At 37.6% G+C, this 19,424-nt stretch overlaps 1 protein-coding gene and 1 long non-coding RNA gene across 10 annotated transcripts in view; one reads left to right on the forward strand and one right to left on the reverse strand.

Moving 5' to 3' along the window:
* Positions 1 to 19,424, forward strand: part of LOC140632584 (uncharacterized) — a 57,870-nt gene that overhangs the window by 22,544 nt on the left and 15,902 nt on the right. The window lies entirely within an intron of this gene.
* The window catches only part of GHR (growth hormone receptor), a 270,875-nt gene continuing 261,717 nt past the window's right edge, over positions 10,267 to 19,424 (reverse strand). For all 8 annotated transcript variants that reach the window (XM_072824750.1, XM_072824747.1, XM_072824745.1 and 5 more), the window contains 3 exons: positions 18,029 to 18,119; positions 13,808 to 13,877; positions 10,267 to 13,278 (listed from right to left, as the gene is read on the reverse strand). In XM_072824750.1, coding sequence (XP_072680851.1) covers positions 12,307 to 13,278; positions 13,808 to 13,877; positions 18,029 to 18,119 — 1,133 coding nt within the window. In that variant the 3' untranslated portion in view covers positions 10,267 to 12,306. The remainder of the gene's footprint in view (positions 13,279 to 13,807; positions 13,878 to 18,028; positions 18,120 to 19,424) is intronic.

The following is a 19,424-nucleotide window of genomic DNA, read 5'->3' on the forward strand; positions in this document are numbered from 1 at the left end:
TCCCTGCTTAGCATAATTTCTTTTAGTTCCATCCATGTTGATACGAATGGCAGATTTCTTTGTTTTTAAGGTTGAATAATAGTCCTCTGCATGTGTGTATATCTCACATTTTCTTTAGCCCTTCATCCATCAATGAACATTTAGGTTGTTTTCATAGCTTGGTTACTGTGAATAATTCTGCAAAGAACATAGGAGGGCAGATCTCTCTGTGATCCTATTTCAATAACTTTCAAATACAGAAGTTGAATTGCTGGATCATATGGCAGTTCTATTTTTAATATTTTGAGAACCTCCATACTGTTTTCCATATTGGCTGCACCAATTTACATTCCCACTAAAAGAACAAGGGTTTCTTTCCTCCACATCCTTACGACACTTGTTATCATTTGTCTTTTGACTAATAGCCATCCTAGCAGGTGTGAGGTGGTATCTCATTGTGGCTTTGATTTGCATTTCTCTGGTGTTGAAAGATGTTGAGAACTTTTTCAAGCACCTGTTAGCTATTTGAATTTCTTCTTTTGAGAAGTATCTATTTAGGATATTTGCTCATGTTTGTTTGTTTGTTTTTCCAAATTTAATAGGCATTTGTATGGAGAATCCACATAGACATGAAAACCCCCCTCTGCCAATGTTTTAATTGGGTTATTTGTATTTTTGTTACTGTATGAGTTCCTTAGATATTTAGAGTATTAACCTCTTATTAGATACATGGTTTGCAAATACCTATTCCCATTCCTTAGGCTGCTTTTTCATTTTGTTGATTTTTTTCTTTGCCATGCAGAAGCTTTTAATTTTGCTATAATCCCACTTGTCTATTTTTACTTTTGTTGCCTGTGCTTTTGATGTCAGATCCAAAAAATTATTGCCAAGACCACGCTGGGAAAGTTTTTTCCAACGTTTTCTTCTAGGGTTTTTTTTTTTTTTTAACAATTAAAATTGTTAATAAAACCCAGAGTGACTATTTGAAATGGGCAGTAAAATAGACCAACATGTGAGGAGTACAATGATGAAAAAAGAGAAAGAAAACACAAATGTCAGTCAGACCCATGAGAAAGAATATATAACTGTAGCTAAATAAATTTGATAAAATTCATTACCAATGTAAAGATTTAGAGAAGATACTGGAAAAGCATAGACAATAGACATTGACTCTGAGTTCAACAAAGTACAAGAAACTGCAAAATTTGTTAGCACTCTATTTCCATAAATGCACTAGATTAAGGTCTATCTAAATTTTAAAGAAGTCTTTTGCTATTTAAATTACTCTAGAGAATAAAGTCAAATTTCCCCATCTATTTTATCTATCAGCATTATTTCAGTAACAGTGTTACTAAGATATAGAATATTCTGGTTAGAAAGAAAAGGAATGAAGACCTGTAAATTTAAAATCACAATAGAGACCAAACATTCCATACAATGTTATTATGCCTATATTTGGACTGATGCTTTTTAATAACCGTAACTGTAATGCAATCACTGTAGGTTGGTATTTTCTTTTGAAATTAATGATTCATTTAGATATCACATATTTTCTGTACACTTTCACATTTGATTATTGTTATTAGGATAGTTGTAATTTTTCCAGTCTCAGCATACAAGTCCATACAGTTTAAATGAGTAAAGAAGGCACAACCTTTTGTGAGAAGATGTGAGTATAGTACCAGATAGTCTAACTAGTTGTGTGGCTCTAGGCAAGTTCATTAAGTTCTCTGTCTCAGCATTGATAGGAGCATAATTCCTCTTTTATGCACATCATAAGTAAGTAGAAAACGCTTGGCTAAAGTCAGTAAACAAATGAAATTAATGTTCATGTGTAAGATGTGATCATGTTAACTTTGCCTTAATATTTACTTGTCACTTTAAAAATGTAAACTTTTAACTATAAAATACTACATACTTTTACGACTACAAAATTCAGTCAACTTAATCAGGTGAAAGAAAATATTCAAGTTAGTAATTACAAGACATACATTAATCTATGCTTTTAATTAGTCTAATTGCAGTAAGAACTTATAGTTAATAAAAATACAGGTAAAATATCGTAAAAATATTCCCATTTACTGTATTTTCTGAGTTCTTGCCCATAGCACTGACTTACCTGGCATCAGCCACTGCACTGGGCACTCAGAGATTCAAACTGTCCAGATTTGGCAGCATGTCCAAGATGTGTTGGTCAGTCCACAGGCCAGATTAAGTTTTTCATCCTCCTCATCTGTGATTGCATCTTACCTCTCAAATATATGCTCTTCAAAGATGAGATGATAGCTAAAACACTCCAATTCCCTCACATGCACCCAAATTATCAAAATATTTATTTTCTACTCAATATTTAGCTGAGAGTCACGAACCTTTCCTTTGATTTTATGTGTCACTATGCTGATTTTGTAAGGGTTATGAGTCCTTTTGAAACTCTTTCTTCTTGCCACATTAAGTAGTGATGTGGAACACTTGGTAGGTGAAGAATTTACTGTGGTAAATTCAACCACATAAATTAAGGTTGTTCTTAAATAAAGAATTTAACTTCTGGAAAGTTAATCAGAAAAAAAACCGATTTTATCAAATGTTTCAGTCAACTAAAATTGAACAGATGTAAATAACAAAAACATGCTTTGATCAATGCCCTTTGACTGCATCACCAGAGAAAACTGGCTGGATTCTGTTTTCTTCTAGACTGGTGGTCCAGTACCAGTAGCCCAAACTTGGCAAGTGGCTAATTCCTCTTTCCGTATGTTGACCCTAGTAATCATTTGCTCTTCCAAAAACAGATTCCTTCTGTAAATCTCAAAAGGTCAATTCAGAATGTAGTAAACTTAAAAGAAGCTGGGCATAGATGTTTGTTTAATACCAAAAGGCAGTGAGGAAAATAAAAAATAAAAGAAAATCTAGAATGAAAGAAACTTTTTCACTGAGAAATAATAATTCTAGTAGATAGTTTTGTTTGATGTCAACCCAACCTGCTTTCTCTGAAAATTTCAACATCCCTGATTATGGTATGTGACCCTTTCCTCTCAGAAAACAAAACAAAATTAAACAAAACAAAACCTGACACGGATGGATAGAAATGGAAACCTAACTCAAACTGAGCAAAGTCCATTCTCCTCATATCTAAAATGGAAATTCAAACATCCTCAGTTATTCTTTCTGGCTGGCTGGAAAAGAAGTGATATCAATCAAGGACCTGATGGAGGCTGCCTTCTTCTGATTGCACTGGGGAACAGAAACTCAAATTTTCAAGGGAGTGAGGGAAAGAAAGAGAAAGAGACACAGAGAGGGGGAGACTGAAACAATGATGGAGTGACATTTCTTTCAGGATTTTGACACCTTTTCAGTTTCTTGTTTCAGTTCATCATGAGACTCTTCATTCCTGTTATTGGATTTTATGAGACACCACTTTGCCTTTATAGATAAAGTCTCTCTCTCTCTCTCTCTCTCTCTTTTTTTTAGCCAGCTTTTGATTTCTGTTCCTTGTAACCAAGAGTTTTAACTTAAAACAAAGAACCAATGAGGTAAGACAAACGGAAGGAAGTAAAAGATACATGAAGACATCAAATAATCATTCATGGTGTCAAGAAGCCTAAGAACAGTTTCAGGATGAAAATGTGTGTTAGGAAAAGATTCTTTTTACCTGCCCCTTACCATATCACTTTGTATTGTCCTTTAGCCTGGATGGTCTAAAAATAGTAAGACATTTGGGGGTGGGGTTCAATGGTCTGGAATATGTCAAACTATCCCTTTGAAAATATAAAACTCATTGTTGCACCTTGAACCGTGAACCCTAAAATGCTTGACAGGATCCTTTGTATTTTGGAGACAGCATGTATTGCATTTGAATGTCCGTTCTGAAACATTTATTTAGTATTGTGTAAGGCTGCTGGATTTTAGTGGGCCCAGAGTGAGAAACGGCACTTCAGCAATTCCAGGATGTTGTACAAACAGCCCTGCCCACTGGGAGTTACAGCAGATTTAAAAATACCCAAAGTTTCTGTGGCAAATGGAGATGGTGTATGGAGTTTCTGAATAGTGCCAGTAGGAGAATCCGAGTACAGACGCCTAGGGTTTGGGAGCAAACCATGTCCTCTAGTTTTTGATAAACAGTTTCTGGTTTGATACTGGATCTTGGTGGAGTCTGAATGCCTATGGCTCATCAAATGGCCATGGAACTAAACTGCCAGTCATGAACTATGTGTTAACTAGTTCAATCATGTTTTAGGTTCGGAAGTGTGCAGAAGCAATGCACCATCAAATGGAAGTGGTCTGAAAGTGGGTTGGAGCGTAATTTGCATGAACTGATGGTTCAAACTTCTATGACTTCTGTTCCTGCCCAATTCCTGTCCCTCAGTCTCTCAGACTACATGTATGCTTTCATTGGCAAATTTTTTCTTTCTTTCTCTCTTTCTCTTTCTTTCTTTCTTTCTTTCTTTCTTTCTTTCTTTCTTTCTTTCTTTCTTTCTTTCTTTCTTTTCTTTCTTTCTTTCTTTCTTTCTTTCTTTCTTTCTTTCTTTCTTTCTTCTTTCTTCTTCTCTCCCTCCCTCCCTTCTTTCTAAGATTTTATTTATTTATATATTTATTTATTTATAGAGCATGTGAACAGGGCAGAGAGAGAATCTCTAACAGATTCCATGCTGGGTGTGGAGTCCTCTGGGGAGCGTGATCCCACGACCCTGAGATCATGACCTGAGTGAAAATCAACAGTTGATCACTTAACTGACTGAGCCACCCATGTGCCCTATCTCATGGGCAATTTCTCATAACCAGTTGACTAAGGAGGGAAAAATTCATATCCAGTTCAAATGGTTTTGTTTGCTATACTATCTCCAACCACATTTGTAGTCGCAATCAGGAGTGTCCTAGAAAGATAATAGTGAAGAAAAGCCATCCAATAGGCAGAAATGTAAGCAGGATACAGCTAGGATACAGCTATCCCTTTTTTTTCTTTAGCTTATACCAAAACCTTTCTCCAATGCTCTAGGCTGATTATTTCCCAGATTATTTGTGCTTTTGTTATAGTTCTGCGTAGAGCACTAACACTGATTTCTCACTGTGCCATGGCGGTCTTTCTGTTTGAACCTGTCTCAGGTGTGATCTTGAGGGCAGAACCTGTGCTGCACTTACATCCTCTTCATCTAGAAAATCCCTGGTGCACATTAGGCACACAGTAACTGTTCTTAAAACCTCTTTATGATGTTGGCTGCTAGATGATTATCTGTGAATATGCTTGTCCCTGGAGCCAGGGAGGCATGACGGATGCATTATGGTTCAGCAAGAAGGCTGGCTTTGTAGACGGAGGGACAATACTGCTTCTGCCTCTCATTGACACTGTGATGATGACATGTCTTTACCTTTCGACTGGGAAGGAAGGTAACTGACCCTGTATTGTCTCCCTAGTTATTGGAGGTGGAGGTAGGGGTATGAGACCAACCTTTGTGAGCAACAGGGCAGAGTTTCCTAAAGAAATGAGATTGTCACACTTGAATGGTTTGAAGAAAGTTGGGTTCTTCTTCCCAAGTGGTGGCCTTGGGAAGGAAGGTGGGAAAGTAACAGCTTGGGCGTGTTCATGAGAGGAACCCTATTGAGTAACATGAGAGTAACCTTGTTTACTTTTTCCATGTGCTCACATGCTCCATAAAATAAGATTTCCTTGGGAATGTTGTAATTCTCACCAGTTCATTACAATTTAAAAAAAAATTTTAGTACTCTATTTCTTACAACCTGGTATGTCCAAAATATTATCATTTTTAACATGTAATCAAAATAAAAATTTATGAATGAGATATTTTATGTTCTTTCTTTCCTTGTTGTTTGTACTGTCTTAGAAATCCAGCGTGTATTTTATGCTTATAAGGCATGTATGGCTGGCTAGTGGTCACTGTACTAAAACAGCACACTTCCGGATTATCTGCCCAGAACACTCATTTAACAAATGGGAAAAGCAAGGCCCAGGGAGAGGCCACAACTCGCTCCATGGAAGGCAGGCTGTTAGTTTTCTCCCATGTCACTCTGCCAGGTATGGTGTCTGAGGCCCTGCCCTACCTGTAGTGGCCCCCAGATACATGCCATCCCTGGCCTCCCAGGAGAGGTGCTGCCCACACATTGATTAGGCTTGAGGAGGCCTGCATAACCTCTTATTTTACCTACCAGCCTGTGATCATCTTCTGAGGGCTTGTCAGTTGGAAGTTTTGAGTTCATAGGCAGGGTAGGAATGCTTGGAGTTTGCGTCCTCTCTTAACACCCCCCACATTCAGTGACTAAAAGGGAACCATGAATCACACCTCTCTGCACAGCCTAGTTTGGAGGTGCTTTGGTAAACAGAGGGACCAGAGAGTACCAATAAATTTGACCTACCTCAATCCACGGTATCACTAGTGAAAGGAGTAGGTCTGTGGTCCAGTTCCATTCACTGGCCAGCAGCAAACTTGGAGGAAAGGGGAGTGGCACCAAGATGAAGTCACCATGGTCATATGGAAGACTCAGAAATAGCATTTTCTGATCTCACTTTCCCCTAGATATTAAATCTAGATGGTGATCCCTGAGGGCATGGAGGGATGATGCTGTGTTATGTAAAGGTTAACAATTCTGAATGTGAACTATCTGCTTGGATTACTAAGTGCTTAGTAGTTGGCTGACCTTTGTCTCATTATGTACATCCAATCTGGACACAATTATCATCTGGAAGGAGGTGAGCACTAAGTTTAGGCTCTGGAGCTAGAGTGCATGTGTTTGTACCTTGGCTCTAGTATTTCTTTTCTTTTTAAAGATTGATTTATCTGAGAGAGAAAGAGAGAAAGAATGCCAAAAGGATTCCCTGCTGACTGAGGAGCCAGACATGGGGCTCCATTCCATGATCCTGAGATCATGTTCTGAGCCAAAACCAAAAGTCAGACACTGAACTGGCTGAGTCACCCAAGCATCCCTCTAATATTTCTTAATTTTGTCACTTTGGTAAAATTCATTAAACTAAGTGCCTCAGTCTTCACATCAGTAAACTTGGAATAATAGAATTTACCTAATTGGATTGTTGTAAGGATTAAACTAAATTCATGTGCGTTAAGTGCTTTGACCAGTGTCTGGTACATGATAAGTGCTTTAATAAATGTTAGCTAGAAATGGTGTCTACTCATTATAAAAAAAATGTCATTATAAGGTTGTGTAGACTCAATGGTGCACTGGAATTATAAGGCTGTAAAATGTTTAAAGTAGTATCTTGAGTTGCCTACAACACAGATTTGTTATGTTTAAATGTAATAGTATATATGAAAGTGTCTTATGAAATCAAAATACTATGCAAATCATTTTTCTTATTCAGTACCATTAAAAAAGAAAAAAAAAGCTAACAATACAAATTTTTCTACTTTGGATTTTTGATCACAGTAATATTGGGAAAGCCAGAGTGCAATTTCATGACAGATTATTTCATCCTCACAGAAAATGCTAGTAAAATCTCCTAATGCCCACAGGACAATTCATGTACAATTAAAAAAAATCAATAGAAAATTGCTTTCCTATACATCCTACAAAGATGGCTTCCTGGGACTACTGTACAAAAGTCTATTATGTTTGAAGTTCTGTTCGGTATTTTTTTTTTTTAACTCAGCAGACAGCAGTAAAGCGTGAATTATTTTTGTTCACATAATAACAGATACATATTATTCTGTAGCTTTACAGCAAAATATGCTCCTCTTCACAGAGAGTGATATAAGAATTTCTTAGTGTCGTAAACCTTTCAGACAAAACTAGGTACACCAAATGAGACTGCAAATTTATTGATGTTGGTAAGTCCCACGTGTTCATCCTCCTCCTCCAGTCTTCCACTGAGGAGATGAGAAATACAGTGTTTCAGGGAGATAGTCATTGTCACAGAGCAGACAACAAAGGTTCACGACCTCTGAGCTCTTAGGAAATGTCATTCTATATGTGAAAAGCAGTAATGTTATCTGAGTTGCAAAGAATCTGTGGTTATTTCAAAGATATAGCTGCTTTGCCTTTTATTTAAGAAGTTTTATGGAGAAAGTTTAATGGCATCACAGAAAGATGCTTTGTTCAGATTCACATTTATCTGAAATTTGTTATAACTTTATTTCATGTTAGATCTATGAATTCTCAGAGCAGCTTTCCCCAAATGTTAATAGATACAATAATGGGCACTCTTTCATCATTATATTTTTCGCTGTTAAATAAAGTAGGAAGTGATGTGTTAAATTTAAACAGGTGTGTGTATATGTTTGCGTGTTGTAGAAGCTTTAAAATGTCAAGAGGCACACTGGCCCTCCCAAAGGAAAGTGTAGTATGAAATGTTTTCCAAACTTATGTGATCACAGAACTACTCATTTAAGAACATTTCAGAGAACAGTTATGCCCCAGAATACATGTTGGTAAATCCATTTTATGTGGTTGTTAGGTGAGCTAATGACCAGAGTGTTTATAACACTTTGATGCTTATAGCATCATTAAAAATGGTTTTAGAGGGGGGATCCCTGGGTGGCTCAGTGGTTTAGCACCTGCCTTCGGCCCAGGGCATGTCCTGGAGTCCCGGGATCGATTCCCACGTCGGGCTCCCTGCATGGAGCCTGCTTCTTTCATCTGCCTATTTCTCTGCCTCTCTCTCTGTGTCTCTCATGAATAAATAAAATATTTTTAAAAAAAATGGTTTAAGAGGGGGTAGTGATCACTTAAGCTGAAGGGAATCGGGGGCTATATAAAGAAGGCGTTTGAGGTGGGCCATGAAGGATGAGGAAAATTCTGACAGGCAGGTTTGGTTAATTGGGAGCTTTTCAGGTGCAGGAAGAGGTATAAGCAAAGAGTAGAGATGTTAATTGCCTATGTTAATAAAGTTGGCATAATACTTATTAGATTTCAAAGAACAGGGCTTGAATGTTAACCAAAGGTCAAATTCTTATTCAGAAGCTGTACCCTTTATACAGTCTTTACATATTAAGTTAGCAAAGAAGGCTGAGCAAATTATATAGAGTCTTGGATTCTAAACTAAAGCATTTGGACTTAAGTAATGTGCACTTTCCCCCCATTTCTTATCCTACACAGAGAGAACATGAACATTTAGTATTTTGGTGTAAAACTATGTAAATATGTAAATACTATACCTTGTGAATAGACCTCAGTGTTAGCATGTCGTAGTAGAACCACTGAGAAGTTTACGTACAGAAGCACATGTATGGCCACCTTCAACATATCAGTAAGGGTTGTGCTCTTTTAATCCAAGGGAGAAGTAAACCGGCCCTCCTCCCCCTCCCCTCCTAATACCTTGAAGCACCTCAGATGAATGATAAGCCTGTAATATCACAAGGCTGACTTTTGTAAAGCATTTGTAAGAAATGTTTAGTGCTTAAAGTGGTGAGCTTTTGCTGGTTTTGTAAGTTAAGGCAGTGTGTGTTCCAATATCTTAGTGACAGAAGAGAGATGATGGTCTAAACCCTATTTCCAAATCAGGAAACCCTGAGGCTTCAGCCATGGTTCTTTCAGGTAATAGTTGCTCCAAGGGCAGATGCGGCAGGTAGAGAATTTTTATTTCCATATTGAATGTAAACCCTCTAGTGTAATGAAGAGTTGTGGCAGTTTGCACTCAACTTGCTGCAGCAATAAATACTTGTTCTTGTGGGCTTCTCGGTGTCCTCACAGACTCTCGCTTCTCAGACCTAGGGCCTGCACAAGAGACTGTGATTTGTTAGGTAACCTGCCTGGAACCTGTCCTGGGGAGGAACTGTTGCTTCATGGCTTTACCGCTCCCTCAGGACCCCTTCGCCCCCACCCCGCCCTGTCTCCCACACACAGGCCTGACTTATGTGCTTCCCATGATGGCAAGTAGCCAGTCTGACCAACTGTTGCTGATGTGTGCCTGGTACAGGAGGAGCTGCTTTCCCTCCTCCCAAGCAACAGCTCCAGCTAGAGATGAAGCTAAAAGACAGTGTTCAAGCACCACTTTTTCCCCCTCACCACCCCCACCGCCCGTGTCATGCAAGCTCGGACGCATCCAAAACATGGCGCTAAAAGCCTCCGCCCATGGGGTGTTGCAGCCTGAGGAGAAAGGCACAGTCCAGGCAAGCCAGAATAATATTTTTGAGCTAGGCTCCCGTTTCCTCAAAAAGGAGAGGTGGGGAGCTGCCAGCACATCGCAAAAATCTCCACATCCATTGCCAATGTGTTTAAGCCAATTGTGCTAAGCTCCCCTTCAAGTGAGAAGAACTGAAGAGTATGCAGTCTGGCTTAGGGTGATCTTCAGGTGGGTGTTTGACAAAAGAAGCATGCTACCACGAATCCAAGAAAATAAATTTATTAAACTTTGAAGGAAAAAAATCCACAGACATAAGGAAAGTTAAATATAAACTGCAGGACACAACTAGTCATACTAGTGAATAATGGCTTGTGTGGCCAGCAAAGTACCAAAATGACATTCTGAGACCGATTGAGGTATTTAGCTATTTTTGGCTATAGAAATTGTTGTCAGCCTATTGTGAAATAGTAAGATAGTTTTCCCAAGCACACAGTTTTAAGTTGAATTAGGTTCTACACTGATGAAATTGTATATGAAACTAAATGATGTAGCTCTTAGAGAAAACCATAGCAGCAAGGTAGCAGAAAAATCTATGAAACACCTATTACAAAGTAACATATTGAACTTGGAACACCCAGTTCTAGCTTTTCACTGTCCTTCCTGCAAGAAAGAGGGAATTTAAAATTACCAACCATTAAGCCTGTTTCCTAAAAAGGTCTGAGCTAAATGGCAAATACTATTTAAGTTACAGCGAACTTTAAAGTTTCATTAAATGTAAAAAAAAAAAAATACTTAAGGTGAGAAGCATTCTTCAGTGAGATGAGATTCTCCTTTGACAAACCTTTTGGGGACCAATCCCAACGCTCCTAAGAATGGTGCTGAGGTTACCAAGGGATTGAACGATAATAATTTATACATTACTTCGGCCCCCTTGTTCTTCTGACTACCCGCTTTGAGGCCAAGCCACTCAGAGGGGAAATACAAAATGAGGAGACGTCTTCATTGCTACTTTAAATAAACCAAAGAAAGGGTCTGGTGAGGGAGAAAGTTTCTGCTATGGGTTTAGGATAATTTTGACTTATCTGTGGGGATTTAAAAATCTGTTTCTTCTGCTTCTTGTTACCAGGAGTAGTGGGTGTATGTGTCTGGTTATTGGCTGTGAAACAAGAACCTGTTTCTTGAACTTTTTATTCCATGATCTGGTTAACTTCACTTCGACCTGCTTCAACTTACAAAATGCTTCTTGTACTTTATTCCCTTCTTGGGTAACCACGTAATAAAGTCAAGTTGTATCTGAAGAGATGCTACTGCAGAGCTTCTGGGGCCTACCTCTCGTGGTCGGCCTGCCTTAAAGAGCTCACTGTACGTGCCACAGTAGCACCCAAGCAGCCTGCCAAACTGACTGGCTATCCTTCCTACTTCTCCTTGTGTGGAGCTCTCTGCAATGAACCAAAATGTGGGTAAGAAAGAGTTGTTTTGGTTCATGATGAGTTGACCTGCACATCCATCTTAAAAGTTTTCTCAATGAACACATTTAAAAAATTTTTTTTAAATAAGGTGAGCCTGTTCCAGTAATGCAGGTAACTACAATCATTTTAGGATTGTTTAAGAATGGAGGTATAAAAAGGGCCTGGTAAAAAACTAACTTGTTAATTTGTTTTTCTTTAGGTGTACTGACCAAAGCAGTAAAACTAGCTTTAGACTGTAGTTGCTACATTCTTTAGATGGGTCTGCATGAACTACAGTACACAGTGTGTAGTGTGATATAAAATAGCCGTGCTTGAAGTGTAAATTATTAAAAATATCTTTATAAATTTTATGTCAAAATAAATGTTTTACATATCCAAACTACTTTTTTGCCTTCTTACCTATAATTTTAGTTCCCAATCATTAAAAAAAAATTAGCCTGTGCTGATTTGCATTTCATTTTCCTGAACTTCAAAAGCCACCTGATTTTTCGCTTTTTCAAAAAGCATGATTTACTATACATTAAAAACAGCCATTCAATACTTAGTATCACAAAATTAACACCCACATTAACAAGACAATCACTGCCACTAAACAGTCTTTGAGACAATTCTTTAAAATATTTACAATTCACAATAGGAATATCCATCTGATTCGGCCTTCTTATTTTCTTTTTTTTTTTTTAATATTATGTTTCAACATTTCAGGAAAAGGCATTTAGAATCCACTCCCCCATCCCCCCCCGAAAAGGTTTAAACATTATTTTGGTTTAAGCACTCACGCCCTAGCCCACGCTTCACCATTAAATATGCAGCTCGTGGGAAACCAAAGAAAGGCTACGGCATGATTTTGTTCAGTTGGTCTGTGCTCACGTAGCCACATGATGAGAGAAACTCTTTGTCAGGCAAGGGCAAGGCAGTCGCATTGAGCACAAGGCCCCGCGGAGACTGGATGATGTGAATGGAGGTATAGTCTGGGACAGGCATCTCAGAACTCACAGCCCTCTCAGTTGTCCCAGACTGGCCAGCGGTAGTGGTAAGGCTTTCTGTGGTGATGTAAATGTCTTCCTGGTTAAAGCTTGGCTCTACACGTGATTCAGCCTCGACGTGAGGGGCCACAGTGATGCACTTTTTGGCATCTGCCTCACAGAAGTAGGCATTGTCCATGATGAAGTTAGCTTGGCAGAGTGAGGCCACTTCTGGAGGCATGTCACATGGAGATATCCCTGCCTTATTCTTTTGGCCTGGGGAAAGGACTACACTCCCCGCTGGAGTAATGTCGCTTACCTGGGCATAAAAGTCAATGTTTGCCAGTGAACTCGGGTTGCTTAGCTGAGTATGGGCAGCTTGCTGAGTTGACTCAGTTCCACTAATTAGAAGTGGTCTTGGTTTGTTTTCCTTCGCCAGGATAATGCTGGGCTGCTGAGTGGTAGGGGTAGTATCAGTAGAAGGTGAGTTATTTTGATTCTTCTGGTCAAGGCACAAGAGATCTACTTCCCCTTTTAACCTCTGTGGCTGAGCAACCTCTGAAGTACCATCACACACATCACTGGCATTAAAATCAGTCTCCAGAATGTCAGGTTCATAACAGCTGGTACGTCCAGAGTCATCATCCTTTGCCCCAAGGATGTTAAGTGATTTCTCATGGTCGTTGCTTAGAAGTCTGTCTGTGTCTGATCCTTCGGTCTTTTCATCTAGGTCATCAATATCCAGCTCAATGAATTCAACCCAAGAGTCATCGTTGTAGAATTCAGGTTTATAGTTGTCATGAATGGCTAAGATTGTATTCACCTCTTCTAATTTTCCTTCCTAGGAAACAGAGAGAAAATGAAATCTCTGAAAAGAAACTCACACAAACAACATTCAGAGACTAAATTTATGGTTGCAATAAGAACAATAGTAACAAAACCATATAATCAAAAACACAGTGTAGAGCTTTTCCTAAAAAAAATGTTTTAGAACTTTTAAATATACAAGACATTCTCATAATTTTTTCTTAAAGATTTTATTTATTTATTCATGAGAAGCACAGAGAGAGAGAGAGGCAGAGACACAGGCAGATGGAGAAGCAGGCTCCACGCAGGGAGCCTGAAGTGGGACTCAATCCCGGGTCTCCAGGATCACACCCTGGGCTGAAGGTGGTGCTAAACCGCTGGTCCACCAGGGCTGCCCAACATTCTCATAATTTTAAGATATATTACTTTGAAACACTTTTCTCCAGAGGGGTTAAAAAGTGAAATGTGATACAGATAGCTTGCAAAAGCTTTCTACATAAGACAAATGGTCTTTAGGAAGCATTTGATTAGTGTTATTGATCTCTTAGATAATTTATTAGTACCTTGAGGAGATCTGGATCAATTCCTTTAATCTTTGGAACTGGAACCGGGGGAAGAATCAGCATCTTAATCCTTGAAAACAAATGAAATTTAGGTTTGACTTATCTGTAAAGTTATACATTCTCTTATTTCAAAAGATAGAAATAAAATATTGGTAGCATTATTACTTATTCCAAATATTCTGGTGCTCCACATATGCAGAATATGAGAAAGAAAATATTAAGTAGTAAATAATGGGGAAAAACTATAGAAAAAAAAAGAAACAATAAAAAAAGTCCTTATGTGAAGTCAATTTAAATAAAACATGGTTTCCTAAAATCTTTTTTCCCCTTATGTCTTTATTGAGAATCAGCATTAGTATTTGGGAATGAGAAATTTGATTCCATCTGAAGTCAACTTCCATTCCATCTATAAGGATGGTAATTTTAATGGACATCTCATCAGTAATTGGCAGAGAAGAGGAGGAAAGAAAAGAAAAAAGAAATGAAAGAAAGAAAAAGAAAAAGAAAAAAAGAAAAAGAAAGAAAGAAAGAAAGAAAGAAAGAAAGAAAGAAAGAAAGAAAGAGCCAGTGAACATGCAAATTATTTGCACCCTCAAAAAAGGATGGACTAAGCTAAGTTTACACCATGGCTCACTTAAATAAAATTATCTAAGATTGATATCATAAACCAGGTGTCATTGCCGGGTTCATTTCGGCTGGGAAATACTAAATTTGAAATATCTTTAGTATGGATCAGCATGGATCAGTATGGATCTAAATACCCAATTCTATGATGCCCTTAAATTTTCTGTTCTAAATATTTAAATTATTTTTTGACCATAATTCATTTCAGTGTCTCTTCTACCTGTCTTGCATTTTATCATATCCCTAGTACTTAGAACAATTCCTGACACATAGAAGGTGCTCAATTAAACACATCTTGAATACATTTGAATGCCTCACTTATCTAGTTTGTTAATAGTGCAACTAGAATTTATGTCTTAAAATGAACATTGTAGCTCTGGAAAAAAGCTCAGAGATTAGCTATTCCAGTCAACTCATTTGTTTTTTATGAGTCAGAGATGCCACTGTTGGGCAGGGATGATAAACTGCTTTTGGGAGATTAGCTGATATTCAACCTAATGTGAATGGACAGTCCAGTCTATTCAATAGGGAACCCATTCTCTGAATATTTCCATCTGCTTTTTTACCTAACCAAGGAATAAGCTGAATTCCATTTTTTAAATTGCTGTAGGTAGCCTCCACTAGGTTTACTTAGTGAGGCCAGTGTTAAAACAACTTTGTACTGATGAATAGAAGATATAGAAAAAATATAAATTATCAATAATAACTGCTACCATTTTTTTGAATGCCTCTGATAAACCAGACACAATAAGATATATTTTGCAATAACCTGTGGGCTGACAAATAATGGCCTGACAGCTAAATCTGGTCTGTTCTCTGTTTTTATAAATGAAGTTTTATTGGAACACAGTCATATTCATTAGTTTGCACAGTGTTATGACTACTTTCATGCCACAGTGGCAGAGTTGAGTAGCTGTGACAGAGGCTGCATGGCCCCAGAAGCCTAAGAAGCCCTTTATAAAACAAGTTTGTCAGCCATACACTAAACATTTTATTTAATTCTTACAACTACTAGGGAGGCAGATGACATTATTTGTGGAAAGATTTAGGAAATTTAAGGAATGCATTAAAATCATACACTAATACTTGGCACAGCTGGGGCTCAAATCCAAAGTACCCAACTCCAAAACCCAGGTCCTTTGCCTTCTGTCATGCTGTGGTGTTATTTGGTCCTGCATCTCTAAATGAATTCATGCCAGGATGACACACCTGGTGGCCTTTAGGCTTCAAGCAGGTCATGCAAATGAATGAAGCAGGCCTGCTGTCACGTCATAGGGAGGGTTGGGAATGGTGACAGAACACATGCCCTTACCAAAAGGAATAGTTGCCCCCTGCTTCAGCATATGTTGCCATGCAGGAATATCAACGGAGTCTCCCTAGATCTTTCAGTTTTTAAAGATGCCCTGGAAATCTGGATTTTTATGTGGGAATTCCCTAGTCTGTCAACATTTTGTAGCAAATCAACATAACATCAAGTAACAAAACATTAGGATCTGCAGGCAGGGTTTGGCTTTTGGGTGGCCAGTTTGCCACTTCTGTTTTATGCTGATCCAGTTTCCTGATTAGTAATAGCTGGAAGGCTGGGATGAGTCGGATGGTGGGAATGACTGAAAACAAAGTGCAGCTGAACTGGCGTGAAACTATGGGACTTTGCTCTCATTTTATTCAAATCCAAATTACATTATAAATCTTGCTACAGTTGATTCTCAATTATCTGGAAAATGAAAAGTGGCATGGACTCAACACTTCAAACAACATGTAGGACCTGATGCCCTTTAGAGCCCTAACATTTTGGGGAAAGCTGACATAAGTCCCTCCTTCTTTGGAGTATCATTTTAATCATTTTAATTATTAGAACTTCATGTTTGTTCCACACCTGCTGACAACTGTTTTCTTCCATTTTTTACTTTCATTGGAACATGGACATTTAGATCATGACAACGTTTTTATGGGTAAATGAAAGAACAAAACTAATTCTTTTCTACAAAGGACTTAATTTAGTACAGGAAATTTGAGAGATAAAGATTTCAGAACAATTTTATAATTTGGTAATTCTGACTAAATGTCAAAGTTAAGAACTTCATTATTCTCAGAAAACACTCTTATACAATGGTTACTATATTTTCTTTAGAATTCTATTTGTTGAGAGAATTATTTTTCTTTGAAATATTGTTAATTAATATAATTAAACAATGTAACAAATTTACATGGTCTTCACAATGACTAAAAATTGACAGCTATTAAAAAAACAAAAAAAATTGACAGCTATTGTTTTTTTTTTGACAGCTATTGTTAAGAGTGAATTACTTTATATACATACTGGGTCTGTCTACTGTAGTTATGTATAAATTGCCCATCAACTGTATAAATCAATAAATTCAAATCAACAGAATAATTTGGCTCCTTTGTTGTTGGCATAACTTAAATATATAAATTAAAATTCTATAAATTTATTTACTACTTTTTCCCCAAACAATTGAAAACTGTATAATACTTGTGCTTGTAAAAAAAATGTTGCTCAAAGGTTAGATGCAAAATGAAATTTTGCATAATGAATTTTGTCCGTTTGGTTTATATTATAGAACTGAAGATGCAACTCTAATTAAAAAGCTTTTGTAATGTATTTACATAGATCCTGTTTTGATTTGTAGATGCCTCCTGGCTCAGCTGCAGAAAGTGCCTTCCGTTCTAGGTAGGGTGACTGACCATCTTGATTTGTCTGGAACTGAGGGCTTTTTCAAGGCACAGGACTTTCAGTACTCATACCAGGAAAGTTCCAGGCAAACTGGGAGGGTTAGTTACCCTAGTTCTAGGAGAAGGGGCAAGATCAACCTCTTAATCTTAAAGACTTAAAAATACTCTAAATGTAAGAAAATTTACAATCAGTACCAATATCTTTTCCTATATTTTGTATTATAATTTCCTGTAGTCTGTGTGGAATTTCTTTTTTTATTTTTTTATTTTTTATTTTTTTGTGTGTGGAATTTCTTTCAGGAAGAAAAATAGAGTGACAGCTCATATAGCTCAAGAGAAATTTAAGGATCATATAATCTAGCATGCTTTTGTTACCCATGAGAACATACAGCCCAGAGAGGTTAAGGGACTCAAATGAGATTAAGCAGCAGTTGCAGAAATAATTACTAGGATCTGAGTCTTTTTTTTTTTTTTTTAGAATCTGAGTCTTTTGGCAACAAGAGAATACAGAACAGAATTTCTTTAAACTTAGAAAGAATTTTAGCTGTGTTTACAAATGTAGGATAACCTTGTTGTCCTAGAATGAATGGGCCAGTTTGCTTAGGACTTTGGAGAGATCAAGGGGCAGCTCTGAGATAACAGTTTTGTTAAGGGGTGCCTATCACAAGGTATGCAGCCCCTAGCCTCTTAATATGCTATACATCTTCCCAGATAGACCAGACACCCATGAATTCTCTATGATGGGCACAAAAAAGCTGTAAATGTATAACTAGAGATAACATTTTACTGCATTAATTAAAATTTTCACTCATGATTTGCAAAAAAGATATCAAGTAACAAATGGAAACACATCTGGAAATCTAAAACTAGCAAAAACATCTACATAGGTTATTTCACACCTACCTTTGTTGTTTAGAAAATATGAATAAAAATAATATCATCGTTAGCCCAAATATTCCAAAGATAATAATTAAGAACCATGGAAACTGGAAGTCTGAAACACAAAAGAGTATTATCTCACTCATAGAATTGGGAATACTTGAAGTTTACATTTCACTTTTTTACATAAAAATGTTTAATTTGTATTCATCTAGTGAAGTCAGTGATTTCTCTTGATAACCACTAAAACAGAATGTAATGACGTGGGAGTATTTTCTATTCCAAGAACATCTCTGTCCACTTCTTCAAATCCTTTCATATATGAAAAAACATCGAAGTGAAGAAAAAGCAAACAGTTGAAGCACAATCCATATTTATATAAAAAAATCCACAACAACTCTTTTAAGCATCTGATGTGTTCAGGGTATATCATTAATGGCTTCAGCTCTAGAAAAAAAATGCTGTTTGTTAACATACGACTTTACCCAAATAATGTCCACTTAGTTCCTCCCTCCCTCCCTCCCTCCCTCCCTCCCTCCCTCCCTTCCTTCCTTCCTTCTCTCCTCTCCTCTCCTCTCCTCTCCTCTCCTCTCCTCTCCTCTCCTCTCCTCTCCTCTCCTCTCCTCTCCTCTCTCCTCCTCCCTCTCCTCCTCCCCCCTTCCTCCTCCCTCCCTCTCCCTCTCTCACCTTTTTTTTTTTTTAAATTTCATATGGTAATATCTATTTTTTTATCCTCCAGATTGAGGATCCATCAAAAAGAGGGCAGCAGAGTTTCTATTTTTGACTCATGAAAAACTTCTTAAACATGCAGGCATCAATTTTACAGTTTACAAAATATCCTTGACAGAAGTTCACTACTGGGGGCCCCAACTTCTATTTGATGGCAGAATTGGGGGGATTTGTTCATAAAATTTCATTGCTTAAGACCAAGTGCCTACCAGGTGCCTGCAGTAGGTTCCCAGTATTACCCACTTTTTAATTGAAACATAGTTGACATACAATGTTCTATTAATTACAAGTGTACAACATAGTGATTCAACAATCTGACACATTATTCAGGGCTCACGGTGATAGCTGTAGTCACTCCCTGTCACCCTACAACGCTATCACAGTAGTATTGGCTACATTCCCTATGTTGTACTTTTCATCCCTGTGACTTATTTATTTTATGACTGGAAATCTGGATCACTTAATTCCCTTCATCTATTCCATCCATCCTCCCCCACATGTCCTCCCCTCCCCTCTGGCAACCACCAGTTTGTTTTCTGTATTTATGAGTCTGTTTCTGTTTTTGCTTTGTTGTTGTTCATTTGATTTGTTTTTTTAGATTACACATATCAGTGAAATCACAGGGTGTTTGTCTTTCTTTGTCCGACTTACTTCACTTAGCATAATACCCTCTAGCTTCATCTATGTTGTT

This window comes from Canis lupus, chromosome 4 (assembly GCF_048164855.1).
Source record: "Canis lupus baileyi chromosome 4, mCanLup2.hap1, whole genome shotgun sequence".
Lineage (NCBI taxonomy): Eukaryota > Metazoa > Chordata > Mammalia > Carnivora > Canidae > Canis > Canis lupus.